Source organism: Borostomias antarcticus (genome assembly GCF_949987555.1).
Source record: "Borostomias antarcticus genome assembly, chromosome: 8".
Taxonomy (NCBI): domain Eukaryota; kingdom Metazoa; phylum Chordata; class Actinopteri; order Stomiiformes; family Stomiidae; genus Borostomias; species Borostomias antarcticus.
In genome coordinates, this window is record NC_140241.1 from 21969409 (window position 1) to 21991058 (window position 21650).

The 21650-nt window shown below is 48.8% G+C and overlaps 2 protein-coding genes across 2 annotated transcripts; one reads left to right on the forward strand and one right to left on the reverse strand.

The window, feature by feature from the left end:
* Positions 1-4331: 4331 nt before the first annotated feature.
* ift74 (intraflagellar transport 74) lies at positions 4332-21302 on the reverse strand (the record flags this gene model as incomplete). Its single annotated transcript, XM_084441727.1, has 19 exons — positions 4332-4654; positions 4880-4940; positions 5027-5152; positions 5858-6021; positions 9712-9838; positions 10759-10856; positions 10984-11037; positions 12206-12285; positions 12426-12466; positions 12819-12962; positions 13533-13595; positions 13857-13995; positions 18987-19048; positions 19153-19212; positions 20002-20062; positions 20162-20260; positions 20395-20443; positions 20808-20946; positions 21183-21302. The coding sequence occupies 19 exons, from the start codon at positions 21300-21302 to the stop codon at positions 4539-4541; spliced, it is 1803 nt and encodes a 600-aa protein (XP_084297853.1). The 3' UTR covers positions 4332-4538.
* LOC311312091 (leucine-rich repeat-containing protein 19-like) lies at positions 15704-18007 on the forward strand (the record flags this gene model as incomplete). Its single annotated transcript, XM_084441960.1, has 3 exons — positions 15704-16196; positions 16404-16589; positions 17652-18007. The coding sequence occupies 3 exons, from the start codon at positions 15704-15706 to the stop codon at positions 18005-18007; spliced, it is 1035 nt and encodes a 344-aa protein (XP_084298086.1).
* Positions 21303-21650: the final 348 nt, after the last annotated feature.

Below are 21650 nucleotides of genomic sequence, written 5' to 3' on the forward strand. Positions count from 1 at the left end.
ATTCATGGTCTTACTGGGCTACAATGGAAGTCTGTGGGACATATGTAAATGTGTTGAAAAACTATGATGAATGTGCTTTTCTGAGACGGGAAGCACAGGGTGTAATCTTACCAGTCTCAGTATGCTCTCCTGTGAAAGGTATCACAATCCTAATATTTTTAGGTGTTTGGCCTGACTTGCACATAGTCCTCTGTGGGAGCAGTGAAAACAAGCGCCAGGGGTATGTTTATGTCCAAGCAATGCCAAACATGTAAAAATGTTTGGATACTGATACCTGTAAGATTACACTCTCTGCTTCCCATCTAAGAAAGGCACATTTATCTTAGTTTTTCAACGCCTTTACGGGTGCCCCATTGACATACATCGTAGCCCAGTGAGAGTCTACAGACTGCTCAATACTGCAACAATCAATGAAATGATGGTCTCTATCAGGTTCATGGTACAGACCAGAAATAGAGCTAAAAGTCCAGAATAGCACACTACCCCTTTAATTCCATTTGTGTGTGTGCCCTGTGATTGCTTGGCCGAGTATCCCCTGGAGCAAGTTATGTCCCTACAGTATATTCAAGTCATTACCACTGTTTACAGATGGTGATTTAATTATGTTTGATTTGCAGCTTGGTTTAATAACCAGCAAAAGTTTAATTTATCCTTTCCATTAGACCACCACATTCTAGGTCTATGTATTTGATTTAACTCACCCCAGCGCCCCAGCACTTGAAGCAAGATAATAATCCTGACATTTTGATTTGCTCCAACTGTTTCTCTAAGATTAATAACAAACTGTTGTTTTCTTCCCTCTAGACCACAGTTCCCCAGTCTAAAGATCTGTACTGTGTGTTTTCCTCCATCTTTGAGGAGCGGTCTGAGACGTGTCGCTCACGAGCCGGTTTTACTCAGGCTGTTCTCACTGTGAGACCACTACTCATAAATCCCAGGCTGTTTATGACTAAGGAAATCAGAGAACTGAACAGCGGACCTGGAGATGGATAACCTGGGGACAAGAAGAAGAACAAGTGAGTGAGAAGATTCAGAAGATGTGAGTGGTGAGAAGAAGAAGAAGAAGGAGAATAAGAAGAAATAGGAGAAGAAGAAATAGAAGAAGAAGAAGAAGAAATAAAATAAGTAGAAGAAATAATAGAAGAAGAAGAAGAAATAGAAGAAGAAGAGAAAGAGAAGCAAATCTCAGTGCTGGCTATACTGTATAATATGTGTACCGTATTAAGGGAGCAGAACATATGGACACGGGATTTCAAACTCCCCAAAATGTAAATCACACATATCTCCTAAAACAGGTGTGCATGTGTGAGTTTGTGCTCTGAGAGAAAGGGGAGGGGGGGGGGGGTGAACTCAGGAGACAGACACAGCCATGGTGTTATTCTCTCCATCTTTCACGACGGCAGATCCCAGATCCCGAGGGAGGGAGGAACGTGGTTTCTGACAAGTGAGGTAATAGGCCTGGATGGAGGGAAACCAAGCCAGGAAACGCACAGACCCTGTTCCCGTGGTGATGATGGAGGCCGCGGAGGTCTCAGGTGTCTCCTTCGCATACTTGGACACTTGCAGGGCGCGTTTAAAGGTGGCCTCCTGGCTCTCACACACCATTAATTTATTACATTAATTAGTTACACTCAGTCAGGTGGTGCTCATAGCAAACCTGTTTGTAAAAGCAGACTGTAAAGATAACATGGAACCTTTTTTTATAATAAAAAATAAAATATCTGAATCAGCTTTACTGTCAGGTACTTGTTACATGTACTATGAATTTGTTCAGGTCAGTTGGTGCATAACACTGATGGAATAGGCTACTGATAGGCCTACTACACTAATATTCACACTAATAGGCTACACTCACTCTAACATCTGATAAACCAAACTTCTGTACGTGACACAAATAATCAAAGTGTCAAGTGAATATGAACGAAGGATGGCTCGAGCGGCACTTTCACTTTGGAATCCCAATCACACACAAGCAGAAGAAGCGCTGCGGTGCCGCCCACCGTGTCTGACAGATCCGGTGAATCGCATGTGGGAAAAAATCCTGATAGCCATAGACCTTTGACTTGGGAAGGGACCCGGCTGAGGACTTTTGTTATGACAGAGGTCCGTGTTTCTTCCTCTGCCCGAGAGCAAGGAGCCTCTGCAGCAGCTGTGGAAACACCGGAGCACGGTTTAGCATAGTAGCCTAGCTGCACAGCGGTGGTAGGCCTACTCTGGCGTCCGACTGCGCCCCCACCGCTACCACGCGAGGAAGCTGATTAAAAATGTCAATTAGTCGGTGACCCTTCGAGGTGGGGTTATGACACCGCCGTGTCACTCACATAATGTTGACGTGTTCCGCTGATTTTTGTTGACACACACTGATTCGTAGAGCGGAGAGCACGGAGAGGGCAGAGAGGTATGAAAAAGAACAAGAATTAGAAATAATGAGGAAAAACCCCTGCGGCGAAGCGCCGGCGAGCCTCAACGGTCGATTAGTCTAGTTCCGTGAATGTGAGCATTAATAACATGAGATCTCTCTCATCGGCACACTAACAGGCCCTCGCGCTGTTAATAAGGGCCCCTAACTCAGTTACAACCCCACGGAGAACTAGGATATTGAGTTCCGCCCCAAAAGTGGTTCTTTGCCAGGGGGGCTGGCTGCATAAGGAATGGCTCAGGCGGGACCGTGCTTCGGGAGTGCGGCTGGCCAGAGTAGCCTACAAGACTGTACAAGGTATGCGCATGCCTCTCCACACCTCATCCAACCCCCAAGGCTGCAGGAACAACTCTAGTGTGCCAAACAGCAAATCCAGCGCCGCCTAGACGTGAGTGATCAAGCTGTAGGTCGTCACTTTTAAGAGTCTCTGTGGCGCCCAAAACCGCAGACCCTGAGCTGAGCTTGATGTCCGCGGTTCTTTGTGTGTGCAGCTGGCTTCCAGACCAAGACACAAGGGCCAATTAACCTGGTCCCTAAACATCACTGGCTTGGCAGAGGTGTTGTCCGTTTGATTGAACGGATAAGGGAGCTTTTGCAAGCAGTAAGCGGAATTCTAGGGTGTTTTTGCGATCTTAAGGCCTTCTCATAAATCGTCAAATCATGTAAAAATGTGGCGCGTTCATGATCCCGTGTCGAAGTTGTTCCCAGGGTGAACACAGACAGTGGATCTACGATTAAATTCTACAGCAAATGCCATAGATCACTTTTATGTCGCAGAAGGAACAGATCTGAAGTGTGAATCTTGGAGAGACTGAAATGTGCATGTGTGAAGTACAGTGTCTGCAGATTGAGAAATAGGTCCAGTGGTCCAGTACCCCCACACACCACACTGTTGCCATTGAGCAAGAACTTCAGCTTCCTTGCAGTGGAAATCCCCCCAGGCGTCTCTTGAGCTTAGGGTGGAATCCTGTGTGTGTGTGTGTGTGTGTGTGTGTATGTGTGTGTGTAAGTGTGCATGAGATTGTGAGTGTGTGTGTGCACGTGAGTGTGTTCAATTGTGAGTGTGTATATGAGATTGAGTGAGTGTCTGTCTGCACATGAGTGTGTGTTAGATTGTGAGTGTGTATATGAGTGTGAGTGTGTGTGTTAGATTGTGTGTGTATATGAGTGTGTATGTGTGTGCTTGTGAGAGCGTGTTAGATTGTGAGAGTGTATATGAGATTGTGAGTGAGTGTGCGTTAGACTGTGAGTGTGTATATGAGTGTGAGTGTGCATACGAGTGTGTTAGACTGTGAGTATATATATGAATGTGAGAGTGTATATGAGCGTGTGAGTGTGTTAGACCGTGAGTGTGTATATGAACGTGAGTGTGTGTATATGAGAGTGTGTATATGAGTGTGTATAGTGTGAGTGTGTTAGACCATGAGTGTGTATATGAACGTGAGTGAGTGTGTGTATACGAGTGTGTATAGTGTGAGTGTGTTAGACTGTGTGTATGTGAGCGTGCGTCCTGGCTCCCGTCCTGTTCCAGGGAGGCGCTCTTGCCCTCTTCCCTCCTCTCTCTCTCTCAGCAGGGCGGAGGGCTGAGGAACTGAGGGCAGGACCACTGTCTGACAGCGCAGGCCGGAAACCAATAGCATTAAAACAATAGTGTTATCAGGCCCTGGACTTCCTGTCTGCCATTAACCCCTCCCACCTCGACCTCAACGCCCCTCTCCTACTATAGAGAGGACTTGTATGCAGCGTATTTAACTACATCAGCTGCCTCTGTGATCTCTGGCCTACAGTCCAATGTAAACCCAGAGTCTGTTTGAATGAATGCACTATAAAATAAGAAAGTGACAAAGTTGATAGTCAAAACTTTTTTATTCAAGCGATTTACCTGAAGAATAAAAGCAATACAAAACGACAGAATAAACGCTTAAATATATAGTGTATGAGAGCGACTAAATACAAAGCGATTTAACACAGAACATCAAAGTTAATCTTGCCATTAACAGATGCATGGACTGAGATTTGGTGTGGAGATCCCCTGCCATTAGATGTGGAGTCAGGGGTTTCGGCAGAGCAGGAAGTGGATTCTCTGAGATGGCCTCCCCCAGGGGCAGGAAGCCAGGGTTCAGCTCTTTGTGCCCTGTAGGGCATCTGTGAGGATCTTATTGTACTCCGCCAGTTGCCTGGCAACGGTCTTGACCACCGGATGATAATCACTTTCCATTCCCTTTGAGGCGATGACTACAGATAAAAGCAGTCAAGGACAGATACGCCTCCAAAAAGTGATTGCATGACTGTGTGGTACAGTATGTCCACAGAGGGATTCAAACTCATGACCTTGATGTTGCAAGCACCATGCTCGACGAACCGAGCCACCGACTCTACAGACGGGGTCAACATACCGATCTACCGTTCAAAAGAGTACAGAGTAAAAAGACGCTGTTAGAATATTTGGACAAAGGATACATTCTTTCATGACAAAGTTGTTCTGTTCAAGGTGCTGCCACTTCCTCTCCAGATTGGTGAGCTGAGGAGAAAGAGAAATCGGCCATCTTGAGTGAGGTACAGTAATGCGTTTCCCGAATGTCCTCCACGGTGCCGGAGTCCCCTCACCTGTGCGTGCGTCTCATTCTCCTGCAGCTGGGTCTTCAGGGCCTCGTAGTCCTGGTTCATCTTCTGCATGACCTTCCTGAAGGTTTCCTTCCTCTGGGTCAGCGACACCTGGTCCTCCTGCAGCCTCTGTCCAGACAGCAGCAAACAGCTGTGGGGTCACTTCAAGTTCATTAATTTACGTGCTGTAAATATCAACTCGGTTCCTGTCAAAGTGAGTGTTGGTGGTGCAAATCATTATGTTCCAATACTGCATCTCGAATAGGAAGAGGGGTTCACTCTGAAGCACACCACATACCATTAAGGATTGTACATCTGGACCGAAGGTTAGGGTGAAACACGGTCTCGATTTCTCTGAGAAAGAAGCATGACTTCCTGGGGTCAAACCCGTCACAGAATCTGCATCCTGTTTTATGGGGGGGTTTTGTTTAAAGACGCTTTAAACTTCCCTTTGCTGTATGGAACACTCCCCGTGGGTAAACTCGCACACTGATAGCAATGCCACTGTTTACATTAACGGCATGCCGTTAATGCCGGCAGACACATCTGTCAGAGATGGAAACAGACTCCCCCCCCCAGGAAAAATAGACTTTCTTCCTGCAGATACCGAGGCATGGAAAGCACACTGGCAGTTAAACTTTAACTCTTCAGTTATTCTGCTATGCATCATCTTCCAGACAAATATCGTGGACCCCCCCCCCTCGTAAACAGGCAAGGTTCTTCTGAACCAGGCCGGCTTCCCAGCTGGACCCCAAACTAGAGCCCGGGCCTGGGTGAATCGGTGTCCAGCCCTCTTGAGCCAGAGCTGGGCTTGGCCAGGCTAGCTTACTGTACCTTCTTCTTCTCCTCTGCTGAGGTCTTCAGGGTGTCCAGCCTGCTGTAGGTCTCCAGGCCCTCGGTCATCTCCTGGATCTTCTCCTTCAGGCTGTCGAGCTCGCTGGTGATCTTGCTCTCCAGCTGCTGCACCTTCTGGAGGTCCTGCTGCAGACGCTGGCTCTCTGGGGCAACGCACACACACATGCGCACACACACACACGCGCACAGACAAACACACAAACAGACACACACACACGCAACTCTTTTAGAGGTGTTTTTAATCATGTAACACAGTGAGCCTGCTGCCCTGCAGATGTGGCTGCCTCACACCAGGGAGATACACCAGAGAGGTCTCACACCAGGGAGATACACCAGAGAGGTCTCACACCAGGGAGATACACCAGAGAGGTCTCACACCAGGGAGATACACCAGAGAGGTCTCACACCAGGGAGATACACCAGAGAGGTCTCACACCAGGGAAATACACCAGAGAGGTCTCACACCAGGGAGATACACCAGAGAGGTCTCACACCAGGGAGATAACACCAGAGAGGTCTCACACCAGGGAAATACACCAGAGAGGTCTCACACCAGGGAGATAACACCAGAGAGGTCTCACACCAGGGAAATACACCAGAGAGGTCTCACACCAGGGAGATAACACCAGAGAGGTCTCACACCAGGGAAATACACCAGAGAGGTCTCACACCAGGGAGATACACCAGAGAGGTCTCACACCAGGGAGAAACCCCAGAGAGACCTTACACCAGCCAGGGAGATAAACCAGCGTGACCTGATAAGAGAAGAAAGGTCCACACACAGTTTAAATAGTTCCTATAGTGATTTTAACCCTTTGAATATGACCGCGTCACCGGCAAAATGTTTAAAATATCTAAAACATTTTTTAAAACGTTCCGGCCGGCGTGGACTTCGTAAGGGGACGTATGCGGCCATTGTAGTCTTTTAATGTACCCAGCCTATCTAACATTTTCATGCATAATCAGCATGGGCTACTGTAAACTGTATGTTGTAAACATCATTCCTTTGTGTTTGCATACAATTGTGGCAGAGTATGACGAGTAGTTTGAAACCGTACCTGCTGTAAACTTTAAACTTTGACCCCACTTAGGTTCAACCCATTCCCTCTGTATACATATACACCCCCACCCCCCCCCCCGAGGGCCACGTCGGCTTTATTAAAATCACTATGGAAGCTATTTAAACAGCGTGCAGACCTTTCTTCTTATCAGTTATATTTTTGGGTTGAGCACCTGTTACTTTTCATTCTTGGGTGTGTGTGCATTTCTCTGCTGACACAAGAGAGACCTCACACCAGGGAGATACACCAGATAGAAACACCAGAGAGACCTCACACCAGGGAGATACACCAGAGAGAAACACCAGAGAGACCTCACACCGGGGAGATACACCAGGGAGATACACCAGAGAGAAACCCCATAGAGACCTCACACCAGAGAGAAACCCCATAGAGACCTCGCACCAGAGAGAAACCCCATAGAGACCTCACACCAGAGAGATACACCAGAGAGACCTCGCACCAGGGAGATGCACCAGAGAGACCTCACACCAGAGAGATGCACCAGAGAGACCTCGCACCAGGGAGATACACCAGAGAGACCTCACACCAGAGAGATACACCAGAGAGACCTCGCACCAGGGAGATGCACCAGAGAGACCTCACACCAGAGAGATGCACCAGAGAGACCTCACACCAGGGAGATACACCAGAGTGACCTAACACCAGGGAGATACACAAGACAGGCCTTCACAAGGACGAGTCGACATTAAATCACCTCATGTAATCCCTCTTATCCAACTCAAGACAAAAACAGGACACATTGTTTTTATATGAGATTAGACTGTTTTTTTCTTTATTATTATTCTTTTTTTCTGCTGACAGCAGGTCCCTGGGAGACCTGGACTGCCCTCGGAGTCACACCTAATGTCCATCTCCTCGTTAGCGAATCATCTTTAACCTACTTCCTTCTCTGGAGACCAGGCGTTCCAGGAAGTGAGGAGCAGAACAGACGCCACGCCAAGAGTCACAGAGGCCTCCGATTCACACGGAGAGATTTATCTCTGGACTGATGACTGGACACACACACAAACACACACACCGGTCCCTTCGCTGCAGTTACTGACGACCTATAAACTCCTATCACAGCCTAGGTCATAAGGTTACACAGGCAAAGCTATTTATATATAGGACATATGTAGGAGTTCCACCAACTGTATCTATGAGTGTTCTTTACAGAGAGGGTAGGCTCCTGAGCACACAGCCAGCCCCAGACAATGGGGATGGTCTAGTTGCCCTGTCCTGGTGTGCCTGGGTCTGGTTGCCCTGTCCCAGTGCCCCCCCCCCCCCCCCCCCCGTAAGGTCTCAGCAGGCCTACTACAGTAGGTGTTGCTGCCACCGCTCTAGGGGCCCGGCCTGGCGGGCAGACTGGCTGGGAGCCGGCAGGAAGAGGAAGCGGCCCGGTTCCTCCTGATAGGAGAGAAGCCCCACAGCCCGCTGTTCGGAGGAGCTGCTGTGTGCACAGAGCGCCGAAGTGCCCCGTCAGCAAGTTCTGCCAGCCCTCCTCCTCCTCCTCTCCTCTGCTGCTTCCTCCTCCCGGGGGCCCTCGGCTTCGGCCGGCTCCCCGACGCCCCCGTCGTCCCCCAGGATTCCTGCGGCCGCCCCGCGATCCAGAGGGTGGATATCTGGGCCTCCTTCAGCAACAATATTTACATAGTGTGGTTACCGACGGCCTCGGGGGCGCTGAACAAATTCCCATCTGTTTATCAATACTTAGGAGTCTGAGTACCGTTTGAGCTCCCGCATAAATAAAATGAAATAAATCATCGCATCGCCTGTGCTGTAGGCTAGTTAACGGTCAGTAATTAGTGCTTTGAGCACCTGGTAAGGTGATTTAAATACAATGTGTTATTAATACTATTATATTACATCGCCTCTGTGGTACGAGAATTTCACACATTCGATGACCGGCGAAAACGCTGACAGTTTGACAATCTTCAGAGCAAGTCTCCGACGTTTCACCACAGCTTAGCTTCCCTCCCAGCTTCCAAATGGGCTGTGAACGCTCATATAAAACATGAGCAGATAAGTGAAAATCGGGATAAAAGATCTGGGTCCGTAGTAAGTCTGATCAAGGGAAAGTTCCTGTAGCTTTCTCGCCGGCCCAGATGAGATAAGGCATATTTATGGTGAACGACGTGGACGCCTGAACACAAAGGAAGGAAACGCTTGGCCCCGAGCCAGCAGCTCATTGGATAAATTCTCTCAGTTATGAGGAAACGGCACCAGGGAGTCCATCAGTACTTCCTGTACAGAGTCTCTGGTTGGGTAAGGCTCTGTCCCAACAGTACTACACAACAGTACAGTACCACCAATCCCTCTTACGCCACGCTGAGAGTGAGCAGAAAGAGCATAGGCCCCGCGTGTAAGAACCATTAACCTGTCTCCATCATTCACTGATCTGTTAAGAGGCGCGGGAGGAGGACCGGCGAAGGTACGAGGTCTCCGGGGCCCGGGCGTGGTCGGCCGTTATCAGCGGCGTGCTTCCTGTGGGCGGCCCCGAGGACGGCGCTGGCTACCGCGGCCCGGACAGAGGAACGCGCGGCCCATGTAAGCTGACCTTGAAGGACGGAACGCCGTGTAGAATAACTATCGTGTCGATAGGCAGAAGTAGCGCCTTTCCACCCTGGAGAGTTTCTGTGCATAAATCCTTGTTAGACCCGGGTGGGGGGTTGGTTGTAACAGCTCTGTCAGTAGGCCTTGTTGTCAGCCAGAGAGAGAGGGGGGGGGGGGGTCTGTATGTTCACTGAGTGTGTGTGTGTGCGCATGACTGACCTGAGGTGAGGCCTTTGGCCGTGTTCTGGGACTTGTGCATCTCCGTCTCCTTGAAGCTCAGGTCCTCCTGCATGGACCTCAGCTCGCTGGCTGTGACCGACGAGATCTGCCTCAGACGGTTCATGTTCTGTAGGGGAGAACGTCACATGACACACACACACACACACACACACACACATACAAAAAAAACACACAACACACACATACACGCACACACATCTCTGAATAAACAGCTGCTTCACTTCACACGCACAAGCGCTCTTTGAAGTGGACTCTTTCATGTCGCTGTATCTATCTGTTATCTCGTTGCCGGCCTGTGATTGGTTACATTTAGCTCCGCGCAGATCACAAGGACGGTCCGGTGGTTTTCGTTTGTTGAGCTTGCTCATTTCGTCTGTGTTTATAAACACGCCACCACCGCGCTATGTAAATGACGGGGTTGAAACCACCTCTTGGACGAGCAAACTATAATTTTTAGTCTCCTAGAACAATGACATAATTTGTCTCGGCTGATGAGAATCAGATGATGATGATGTGAATCAGAAAATCAGTTTAACCTTTCATTCTCTTCCTACCTCATCCCCCTTTACTTCCCTCCCTCCCTCCCTCCCTCCCTCCCTCCCTCCCTCCCTCTCTCCTCCTCTGGTATTCCATTGCTATTCCATCCCTTCCTCCCTCACTCCCTAATGTTACTTTCTTCTCTTCCGGCTCCATTTGACCATCTGTACTTCATCTCTCTACCAGCCTCAGTGTGCCCTGCACTTCTCAACTACTCCCTCCCTCCCTCCCTCTATCCCTCCATCCGCCTCTCTCTTTCCCTCCCTCCCACTGGCCTGGCATACCCTGCGCTCAACTCTTCCATTCCGCTACTCCCTCCCTCTCTCCTTCCCTCCCTCTCTCACTCCCTCCCTTCCTTCCTCCCACTGGTCTGACATACCCTGCACTCCTCCGCTACTCCCTCCCTCCCCCCCCCCCCCCTCTCTCTGGCTGACAACAAGGCCTGCTGACAGAGCTGTTACAACCAACCCCCCTCCAGCCTGAGCCTACCCTGCTGGAGTGCTCCAGCAGCGCTACGATGTTGGCCTGGGTCTGCCGGCTTCGCTCCACCTCCTGAGCTCTGGTCTCCTCAAACGTGTCCAGGAACTCTGGAGAAACAACGCAGGCACAGCATAGTCAGCTTATACGTGTGTGTGTGTGTGTGTGTGTGTGTGTGTGTGAGTGAGTGAGAGAGGGGTGGATCGGATCAGAGAAAACACGGCCCGAGCAACTCACTGTCCATACTCTCCTCTCGTTTCTTCAGCTCCTTGTACTTCTGGCTGCGTTCCCCTGCAGGAAGCAAACGCGAGTCCCTTATTAACACGCGCGTTAAGTTCGCTGAGCCGGGCCGCGGTGTAATCGACCGATCGCGGTCTAGTCGACCGAGGTCTAATCGCTACGGGTTTCATGCTGGGATCAGATGGAGAGACGGTCTGAAAACAACAGGGATTGCGCAGAGGAGTTTAGCGCACTAGGGGCAGTACTGAGCAAAACAGGGCCAAGAGGAGCCGAGCCAGGGGCCCAGGAGGCCGGGCGGTCTTACCGTCTGTCCGGGGAGGAGAGGAGGAGAGGAGGGGAAGGGAGGAGGGGAGCACAGTGAGTGGAGGAGAAAGTGAGGGTGAGCACAGTGATGTGATCCAGCAGCAGCAGGTAACAACACACCGTGTTTGTTCAAGGACACGGAAAGAACAAAGGCGCCCGAGTGTTTACTTTCTCACAGCGAGAGCGGAGAATGTGTGTGCGTGTGTGTGTGTGTGTGTGTGCTATTAGTAAGTGTTGTGTTAGTGTATTAGAACGTCAAACAACTCAGGCCAGTCCGCCGCTGATAAGACATTGTTGATCTCTCCGGAGCAAAAACGTGGCTCCGACTGCGGGCGTCCTCTCAGGAAGACCAGGGGGGGGCAGGGCTGCTCTAGCAGGGGGCAGGGCTGTTCTACCAGGGGGGCAGGGCTGTTCTACCAGGGGGGGCAGGGCTGTTCTACCAGGGGGCAGGGCTGTTCTACCAGGGAGGCAGGGCTGTTCTACCAGGGGGCAGGGCTGTTCTAGTAGGGGGGCAAGGCTGTTCTAGCAGGGGGCAGGGCTGTTCTAGTAGGGGGGCAAGGCTGTTCTAGCAGGGGGGGCAGGGCTGTTCTAGCAGCCGGGCAGGGCTGTTCTAGCAGAGGGGCAGGGCTGTTCTAACCAGGGCGTTTCTGTGCTCGGGGGGCCGGAATGCTGTTATCTTCACAGTAGAAGTTTAGAGCCCTGGACTGCGTCCAGCACGTGGATTGATGGCCCATTCATTGACTGACCCTCCAAGTGCAGGACAATGCTCCCTGTCGCCCCTACATCCCCACTATCTCAATTAGCACCGCAGCCGAGACCTCCGCCCCGTTCTGACCTCCCCCGCCCGCCCTCGCGTCCCCTCCCCCCTCCTGTGCCCCCCCTCCCTCCTCCTGTGCCCCCCCCCCCCGGTTCATACCGTGGTTTTCTTCCATGTCGTTGTCAAGCTGCCGCATCTCCTCGTTGGTCTGGCCGACCTTCTCCCGTATTTCGGTCAACCTGAAGTAGGGCGGAGGAGAGGAGAGGAGAGGAAAGAAGAGGAGGAGAGGAGAGAAGAAGGGAGGGGCGTGTCTGCTACCGCCATACTGGGCTGTGACAGCGCGCCCGCCGGTTTGTCCCGAGGGAGGGGAACTACTTACTGCCTCTCCATGCTCGCTATTTCTTGATTGTCTTCCTTGACCTTTAGAATAGAAGCATGGTTTTACTTCACAATGACATTATAGGTGAGAACAGCTGCACTGCCATAACTTTTATCTTTCTCCATACTGTCGAGAGAAAGACAGGGAGAGACAGCGAGAGAAAGACAGGGAGAGACAGCGAGAGAAAGACAGGGAGAGACAGAGAGAGAAAGAGAGACAGAGTGAGAGAGAAAGAGAGAGAGAAAGAGAGACAGAGAGAAAGAGAGAGAGAAAGAGACAGGGACACACAGAGAGAAAGAGATGGCGATCGACAAAGAGAGAGGAGACAGACAGAGAGAGAAAGAGAGAGACAGAGCGAGAGAGAAAGAGAGAGAGGGGAGGGGTGTTGCCGACCTGCCGGAGCAGCCTCTCCCTCTCCTCCTGGGGGGAGCCCACGCTCTTGTCCTCCGCCACCATGGCGTCGCGGCGCAGCTCCAGCTCCTGCAGCTTCTCGTGTAGCAGCACCGCCTCCTGCTTCACCTGGGAGTGAGCCAGCTCCTGGGGTGAGGGGCGCCACACCCCGCCGGACGGACAGGAGACAGACAGCGCCAGGACAGACAGCGCCAGGACAGACAGCGCCAGGACAGACAAAGACAGGACCGGGTTAGCGCAGATGTCTGGCACCGACTCTCTGTGGGTTCACCTGGTTTTATACTTCTGCAGCCATGACAGCAGACTACAATTTGTCAGGGCAGCTGAGCGAATGTTAGTAAATTGCTTGGCTTTTAGAGTGGATGTCTGGCACCCCGCTCTCCACGGCATCACCTGCTTTACTGCGGCCGCGACACATTCTGTCATGAGTGAACGTCGGTAAACTGTTTGACTTTTCATTCTTTAACATGTAAATAATGAACACTTTGCTCTGACATGTGGCGGGTGAGAGGCGAATAGCTTCGCGGGGTAAAGGGCCCCGGAGGACTCGAACTCGCAGCTCGGGCCGTGTTCGCTTCGGAAGCCTGTTCGCTTCGGCCGTACCCACGCGGCGGGCACTGGGGGTCATGGGTGCGCTGTGATAGGGCCGGGGGGAGGGGGGGAGGGGCTTCTCGCGGTCACGGAGTTCACACTCACGGTCTCGAACGTCTCCTTCCGTGTCATCAGGCCGTCCAGTTCTTCCTGCCGGGCATCCAGCTCCTGAAACCGTAAAACAATAAAATAGGGCGTTAAACCGCATTAATCATTCACCTACCTGAAACTTGACACCCAGCGAGTTCGGTCGAAGCGTTTGTTTTTGGGCAGCTTTCGCTGTTCTAGAAAGCAAATGTGATTGTTTGGGGTTTGTCTCTGTCTGATGTGCCAGTATGGATGAGGAGGATATTGAGGTATGGAAGTGGGTGCATGTTTGAGATCGATAGCGAGTGCTCCTATTCCCCCATAAGCCCCCGGGCCCCTGACCTGTAGAAGCTCTTCGTTGGTGGTCTTCAACTGAGCGTACTCAGCTTGTTTTTCGGGGGACATCTTCTTCACGATGTCGTCTGCGGCCCGTTTCTCCCGTTCGATCTCGCCCTCCACACCTCTGATCTTGTCCTCCTTCCTAGGTGAGCCGTGAGCAGGACAGGCAATGAGCAGGGCTACTACATGACATCCACGCATCACTTATAAACAGCCTACTTCTAGGCTAGATCTTAAAACAGACCTTTTTAACATTGCTTTTACCACGTAGCGTTTCTGAGTGACGAAAAATAATATACCACAGAAAATCTTTTGTGTGTGTGTGTGTGTGTGTGTGTGTGTGTGCGTGTGTGTGGTGCACACCAGACACCATAGACTATGTCACTGAGTATTCAGACAAGGTCCAAAAAATGTTTTATAGTTGTGAAAGACACAATGTCAATCTTTATCTAGAATGTGCAGGCTGTCTTTTATGACACTGGTCAAAGGTCCTTGACGTGCTCAGTCCAAGACACAGCTTCCTCTCACTCGCTCCTCTCATGAACGACAAAGGTAAGACGTTTCAAAACTATCTACTATAGCTGCTAAAAGCAGGTTAAAATGTATTATTCATATGTGAACTAACAGTAGGATAACTTTATTCTGTATTAGCCTGCTGGAAGTGAAGTGTTTAATCCGTGAACTGTGTGTGTGTATACCTATATTATTGATAATAAATGTGGGGATACTATATTATCTAGTTAATGAATCAAATTCCTACAGTTTTAAGTCAGACCTACTGTTAATGAGCCATGGAGTCGACTAGATTCCTGATTCTCATTGACCGCTACTGCAGTTGCTCTAGATGTCGTTCACAACACGGCCAACACCCTGTCCTCACTCCATCTCACGTATAATGCGTTTACCAGACTTATCATAATCAAAACACACCGATCGGACGCACAAAGCGCCCAGCGGGCCGTGTCGAAAAACACTTCCCCCTCGTCACGGCAGCAGCGTAGACGTCAGGGAGAGCGACGTTGCGCGGAGCATGTGATGTTGATTTTTCTAAACCAGCACAGCTCTCCTACGGGGCTGCCAATTAGGCCAGTGTTTTGAACACACGGGAATGAGACGCATGCACATCTGTCCTCCACCGGCCACAGTGACGTGTGACGCCGGAGCACCGGACAGGACAGCACTTCGGTGATCACCGGTCAAGCTTGTGGACGAACGAAGCGTCTTTGTGGTAGCAGATAGCAGCCACGGCAAGGGGGAACAAGCAGCCAGCTTGCTGACAGATAACCAGCCACAGGGAGTCTGCACACGGACAAAGAGCCTCTTTGTAGGCCTACTGTATGCTTTTCACAGACACAGTGATTCCTACAGTACAAAACAACTGGTGAACTCTCGAGGCATTGATATCTGACGACGCCTTGTAATGTCACAGAGTATTTGACTCAAAGAGCCTCCTGTACTTAGGGTTCACCAAGTCAACAAGTGACGCTCATCAAGGGACTCTCTCTCACTCTTTCTCCTCTCCAACATTTGCAGTTCGCAATTGAATTTGGGGGTGTGAGGCGAAGGTTTCGGCAAGACTATCACATCGTCTTATTGTTGAAGGAAAGAACATGGCTGCGAGTGAACTACTTCTGCTGTGGCTGTCAGCGATGCTCATGACTCCAACAGCAGCTGTGACTGAAGATCAATTGGTGAGTTGAAACCGTAAAAGACAACAGATAAGTGTATAAAAAAATGTGAATTGAGGTTATCTGCTGTGCCGTCTCATGTGTGGATTCAAATCTAAATGACACTCAACAAGTGACACAACCTTTTGTTTGTTAAATCAACAGGCTGTGCACTTCTGCAACATGACACTTAACGCCATTCCTACAAGCTACCCCGGCAACATCACACAGCTGTTCCTTAGCAACAACCTCATAGCGATGTCGCCGTCTGACGAGCAGGCTCTGAGAAGATACCCAAAGCTGCAGGAGCTACATCTAAATGGCAATCTGATAACAACTCTGCCGGATAAAATCTTCGCCAGCCTGCCAGAGTTGAAGGTTCTCGGCCTGTCTGACAACAACGTGAGCGAAGTGCAGCCCGAGGCCTTCTCAGGTCTGGGGAGCCTCCGGGAGCTGGACCTCTCTCGCAACCTCCTCCGGTCCCTCCCGCCGGAGGTGTTCGGCGGCCTGCTGAGCCTCACCTCCCTCGGTCTGAAAAGGAACCGGCTGCAGGCGTTACCGGCCACCCTGGACATGAAAAGGCTCCAGAGAGTAGACCTGGAGGAAAACCCTTGGCACTGCTCCTGCTCGCTTGTCAGCCAGTTGAAACAGATGAACGATTCTGGGGTTCGAATAAGTAAGAAACTGTAACTTTTTCCCCCCGAATGATCATGGTTTAGTCATTTAGTATTGTGCTACTCAACAACCTGCCAAGGTTGGTCTTACTGACAGAACACTGACACCTACTGATGAGAACCTGTAAATGAACGTTCCTGTGTTAGAAGAGGTACAAGAGAGTGAGGTTTTTGACGATGAGACGTCGTTATGTGTGCTCCTCCTGCAGCAGGATGGCGGGCCCTTTGTGAAAGCCCCGAAGACCAAGCTGGTAAGAATATTCTGGACAGCGATGCCAAGTGCCCGTCGGGGTCATCCGCAGTGGCCGTGCCGACCACCACGCCCGTCCCAGTCCAGACAACTACAGCCCTGGTGACGCTGGCGCAGACCAAACACACCGGCATCTTCGGCAGAGGTATGAACGGATGGCTCAAACCAACGTCCGGACATTGAATAGGTAGCCTGAAGACTCAAGCTGTGTTCGGAATCGCTCCCTATTCACTATATAGTGCACTATATAGGGCGTCAGCCATTTTAGTTTGTAGTGTCCGAATTCTCCATGGAATTTTCGTTCCCTATATAGTCCACTATTTATTACCCACAATTCACCTTGATTTGCAGGGAACAGTGCATGTACCCTACATTTTCTCCGTTCCCTAGGTAGTTCACTACATGGTGAACCCTACAGGTATATAGGGAATAAGGAGTGAGGGAACGAGGGAGCGATTCTGAACACAACTTCAGTCTCGTTCACTCCACAATAACTCAACTGAATTAAATCAGTGGAAAGTAACAGTAGTGGGCGTGGAGATTTAAGGATAGGTTGCAAGCTATAAAAGCTATCAAACGCACTCTGTTCTGTGACAGTGAGTGAAATACATCAACAATACTGAATACAGCTATTGTTCAGAGCATAGGGGCATGTGAGAGGGTGACCTACAACCAGGTTCAAACCTAGTAGATGTCTGGACCGACAATGGACATACAACAAGACCGGGTTAAAACCTAGATGTCTGGACCGACAATGTGCAGACTAATACGACTGCTCGATCTCAGTGTTGAGCCAGAGATGACCGATACATTTGTCTTGGAGTTGTGTAAACCAACATCCACAATTTATTGACGGGTGTATGATAAGTATGCGATGCTGTTCTGAGTGGACAGACTCAAAACAAGTAGGCACAGTGGGTAGCCGCTAATCGGCAGAATCTGGAGACACTGGGCCTGGTGTTGTGCACGCGCCGCCATCTTGGTCATATCAAGTCACACTAGTAGGCTCGTTCCAGCTGACCAATGACGTAGCTTCATCACGTGTGCAATTTGACTAATGAGTATAACTTAATCACTCAGTCAGTTTAACTTCATCACTCAGTCAGTTAGTTTAACTTCATCACTCGGTCAGTCGGTCAGTGAGGCTGTTACGGTCCAGCCAAAAACACAGTAATAAAAAGCTATTTGTCCCCATCTGCCCACACAGACGTAGACCCGGGGGTCAGCGCGCATGTGGTGGGGAACACCTGGAAGTTCCTGGTGGGGGTGGTGATCATCGCGCTCTGCACCTCCATGCTGATCGTGTGCGCTGTGAAGTCCCCCTCCTGGTACAAGCTGCTGTTCAACTACCGCCACCAGAGGCTGCGCGAGGAGGAGGAGCCCAGGGTGTTCGCCACAGGGGGGCGCTACTCCAACTTTAGCCTGGACACGGAGCAGACGGAGACCAGCGCCTACGATCTGGACGCAAGGCTTGACGAGGAGGAGGAGGAGGAGGATGGCTACATTGAGGACCGGTACATTGACACTGGGGACTACACAGAGCCTGCTGCTGGGGAACCCTGATGATGAACTCCACACGGACCGGACAGTCGCTAGGAGCAGCCGGGGGCAGTTGTCTATGGCTGAACAGTGACTGAGAGAAGCCAGGGCAGTTGTCTATGGCTGGTCTCTCTAGTCTGTACGGGGTGCCATCACAAATCAGAGAGCTAGCTGTCCATGACCAGCTTCTGAGTGGATTATAAAAAGCACTGGGTTTGAGTTTGAGTTGATGTCTGTAGTCTGCACAGTCAAGAGAACTTGGATAAGCACAGATCTATGATAACATGCAATTTCCTGTGTATTTGTAAATATGAATAAATATAAGTTCTGATGAAAGCTTTGTTTGGACTCAATGTGACATTCCAGATGTGCCTCATTATACAACGGGTAGCTCAAATCAAGCAATCGGATTGGTTCATAACATGTATATGTATTTACCATATACCACGGCTATGACATCTAATTCCTTTGCACAATTCTGTATCACTCCGCATCTGACAAGTTGTCAAAAGCTGTTGTAATTTTGGCTCTGCAACTATAAATATGTCACTTTATGAAAGTTTTAATATTTTTTCAGGCGAGAAAGTAACCATGTATTTTCCCAATATGTGGTCAGTTTATCAAAATAAATGTAAACAGAGATTTTTCAGAGTTCGCTGGCCGGCTGGGTCTGTAACCCACCTTAATGCTGAATGAGCTCTGGCATCTGCTTGCACCATGAATTGTTTTGCACTTCTGAAACACGTAGTCTATAGTTTTTCTGCGATGACGCACACAGTATTGTTCTCTTGGCCGATTATTCTTTTCCAGATGTTATACCAGCTGCATCTAAACCACTGCCACCTACAATAGCAGCTGTCTGATTGGACTGTGTGCACCTTTGACCATAACCTTTTGATACCATCTACTGCTACTTATGATGCAATCTTCTACTGTTTTACTGCTGACGATGCACATAATGAATGCAATGCAGCACAATTAATAAATATTTGAGTGCACTTACTCTCGTCTTTCTGTGAATATGACATCCATACTTTGGGCCTCTCTGTCATTCTGTGCTTTTAGCTGTGCAGAAAACAAACACAGTGGTTGGGGGTTACGGCGGAATGAACAAATGGATGGGACTGAAATTCTAGAAGGTAAAAAGTGTGATCATATGTGTTACGTACCATGTTGAAGTCATTCATCACCTCCTCCATCTCGGTGTTTGTGTTCAACTTGTCAACAAGCTTGAGATTCAAAAAAGGAAGCCCTTACTTTAGTGTCTTGGTGTTATACACGTCTTGTGTGTTAAAGGCATATTCTGGAATTTTTTAACTAGGGCCTCATTTTTGACTTACCTATGATGTTTTTGACTGATGGAGATAATTTTCAGTTAATTCCATGGTGTAGATAGCTTTGGGTTGTTCTAGTTTCCACTGGTGGCTAACGCTAGTGCAACACAATGAAGTCACGTTAGCCTGTCCAAACACCCAAAAACAAATTAAATATGAGTTAAGTCTCTCGGGGATTCTTTTGTATCTATTTACCATCCGTTTTGAATTCAAACTATTGTGTAATCCGTTCTGGTTTCCGCAAACAAGAATGGATTACACGATAGTTTGAATTCAAAACGGATGCTAAATAGATACAAATGAATCCCCGAGAGACTTTACTCGTATTTAATTTGTTTTTGGGTGAGCTTTGGGTGTTTGGGGGGGTTTTTTGGACAGGCTAACGTGACTTCATTGTGTTGCACTAGCATTAGCCACCAGTGGAAATTGGAACGATCCAACGCTATCTACAGCATGGAATTAACTGAAAATGATCTCCATCAGTCAAAAACATCATACGTAAGTTGAAAATCAGGCCCTAGTTCTAAAAAAATCCAGAATATCACTTTAAGAGTCCAGACAGAATACTCAATCAAATACACGCACCTAGAACCCACACAATAAAGAGCCTGGATAATTTAACAGACATCATGGCATTTATCAGATGACTTGGGCACAGAATATCCGGTTTCAAGTAGGGCTCACCATATTGTAATCAGCCAGTTGACCCTGGAGATCCTTGATTTCACCAGCAAGTCCCTCTGCTCTAAAGTGGGCAAAGCACAGGACAAAAACAGGAACATTAGCAACCATCCGTGTACTCCCTGGTGTGTAGAATACCACACCAAATCATAATGTCAATTACCTTTTCTCATATGAAAGGTATACAGAGTTTTCTTGATTGAAGGTGTCAATTTCTTTTTGCAATTTGCTGGATTCTGTTGTCAGTTCAGTGATCTTGCTCCTGTTTTGGAACAAAACCCCAGAAAGTGATATGAAAGTAGGCTACATCAAAACGCGTGAGAGTAGATACTAGCTATAGTACACACGACAACTGCCGTAATGAAGATGAGATTGTCTTGTCGTTAACTTTCTTACCTGAGTAGTCCTAGGTAGTATGATTTATCCAGAATTTGCCTCTGGGGTCCTTGTGAATAGAAACACATATTATTAAAAGGCAATGACAAAAGTGCATGTACAATGAAATAAAACTTATCTCTTAAAACTTATCTTGTGAATAGAAACACATATTATTAAAAGTCAATGACAAGAGTGCATGTACAATGAAATAAAACTTATCTGTTGAAACGTATCTTGTGAATAGAAACACATATTATTAAAAGTCAATGACAAGAGTGCATGTACAATGAAATAAAACTTATCTGTTGAAACTTATCTTGTGAATAGAAACACATATTATTAAAAGTCAATGACAAGAGTGCATGTACAATTATCTGTTGCTAGTCCTATTCCACTTTGGCCTAAAGCAGGAAGATAATGTTATCTCTTACCCTTAATCCCCGTCTTCATACCACTCAGTCCCTGTTGAGTGACAGGCCTGTCAGTCACTTTGATCTGGGCAGAGAGGACGCCAGGGGTGGCTATGGACCCTCCCCTTGTACCAGGGCGGACTCCGGTCCCAGGCACCATCTACATACACATACACAAATCAGGTCAAGAATCAACAGTGGAATGGGTGGATGTGAGTGCGTTGTCTCTCTCTGTGATTTGGGACATTTTGATCTCTCATCTATTTCCTTTCATGATTAATGTTAACAGTTACACAACATCTTCAAGCAGAACGACACATTAGACATTGGTCAAATTAAGATACATAGGATCTGTATGATGACTTGTGGATAGTTTTTTGTGGGACTTTTCTTTACCCCGGTTCCGACCCTGATGGCTGTCTGTGGAGGTCTGATGGTGGTTGGAGGTCTTCCAGTACCAGGCAGAAGAGAACCACGACTCATCGGTCTACCAGAGGGTGGCCGCTGGCTAGCCATTTCTTCAGTGACAGTTACTGTTGCTTTAACTGGCTAACTAACTAGCTATAAACAATGTCCAACAATACAAACGTTAGCTTACTATCACACTGCAAACCTGTTTGCAAGCTTAGTTAGTTAACGTTAGCTGTGCTAATTGGTTGTGCTAAAGTTAGCTTAACTTAGCTAGTACGGTTAGCTAGCTGGCTAGCCACGTTAGCGACTCAAATAGCAAGCTATAGCTAGTTACTCTAGCTAACCTTAATCCTGTGCCGTTTCCTCCACTAATATATTGCTGAATAGCTAACTATTAAGTCTGCAGGGAATTCACCTGTTTTGACATCCGACAAGGAATTCTCTGAGAGAACA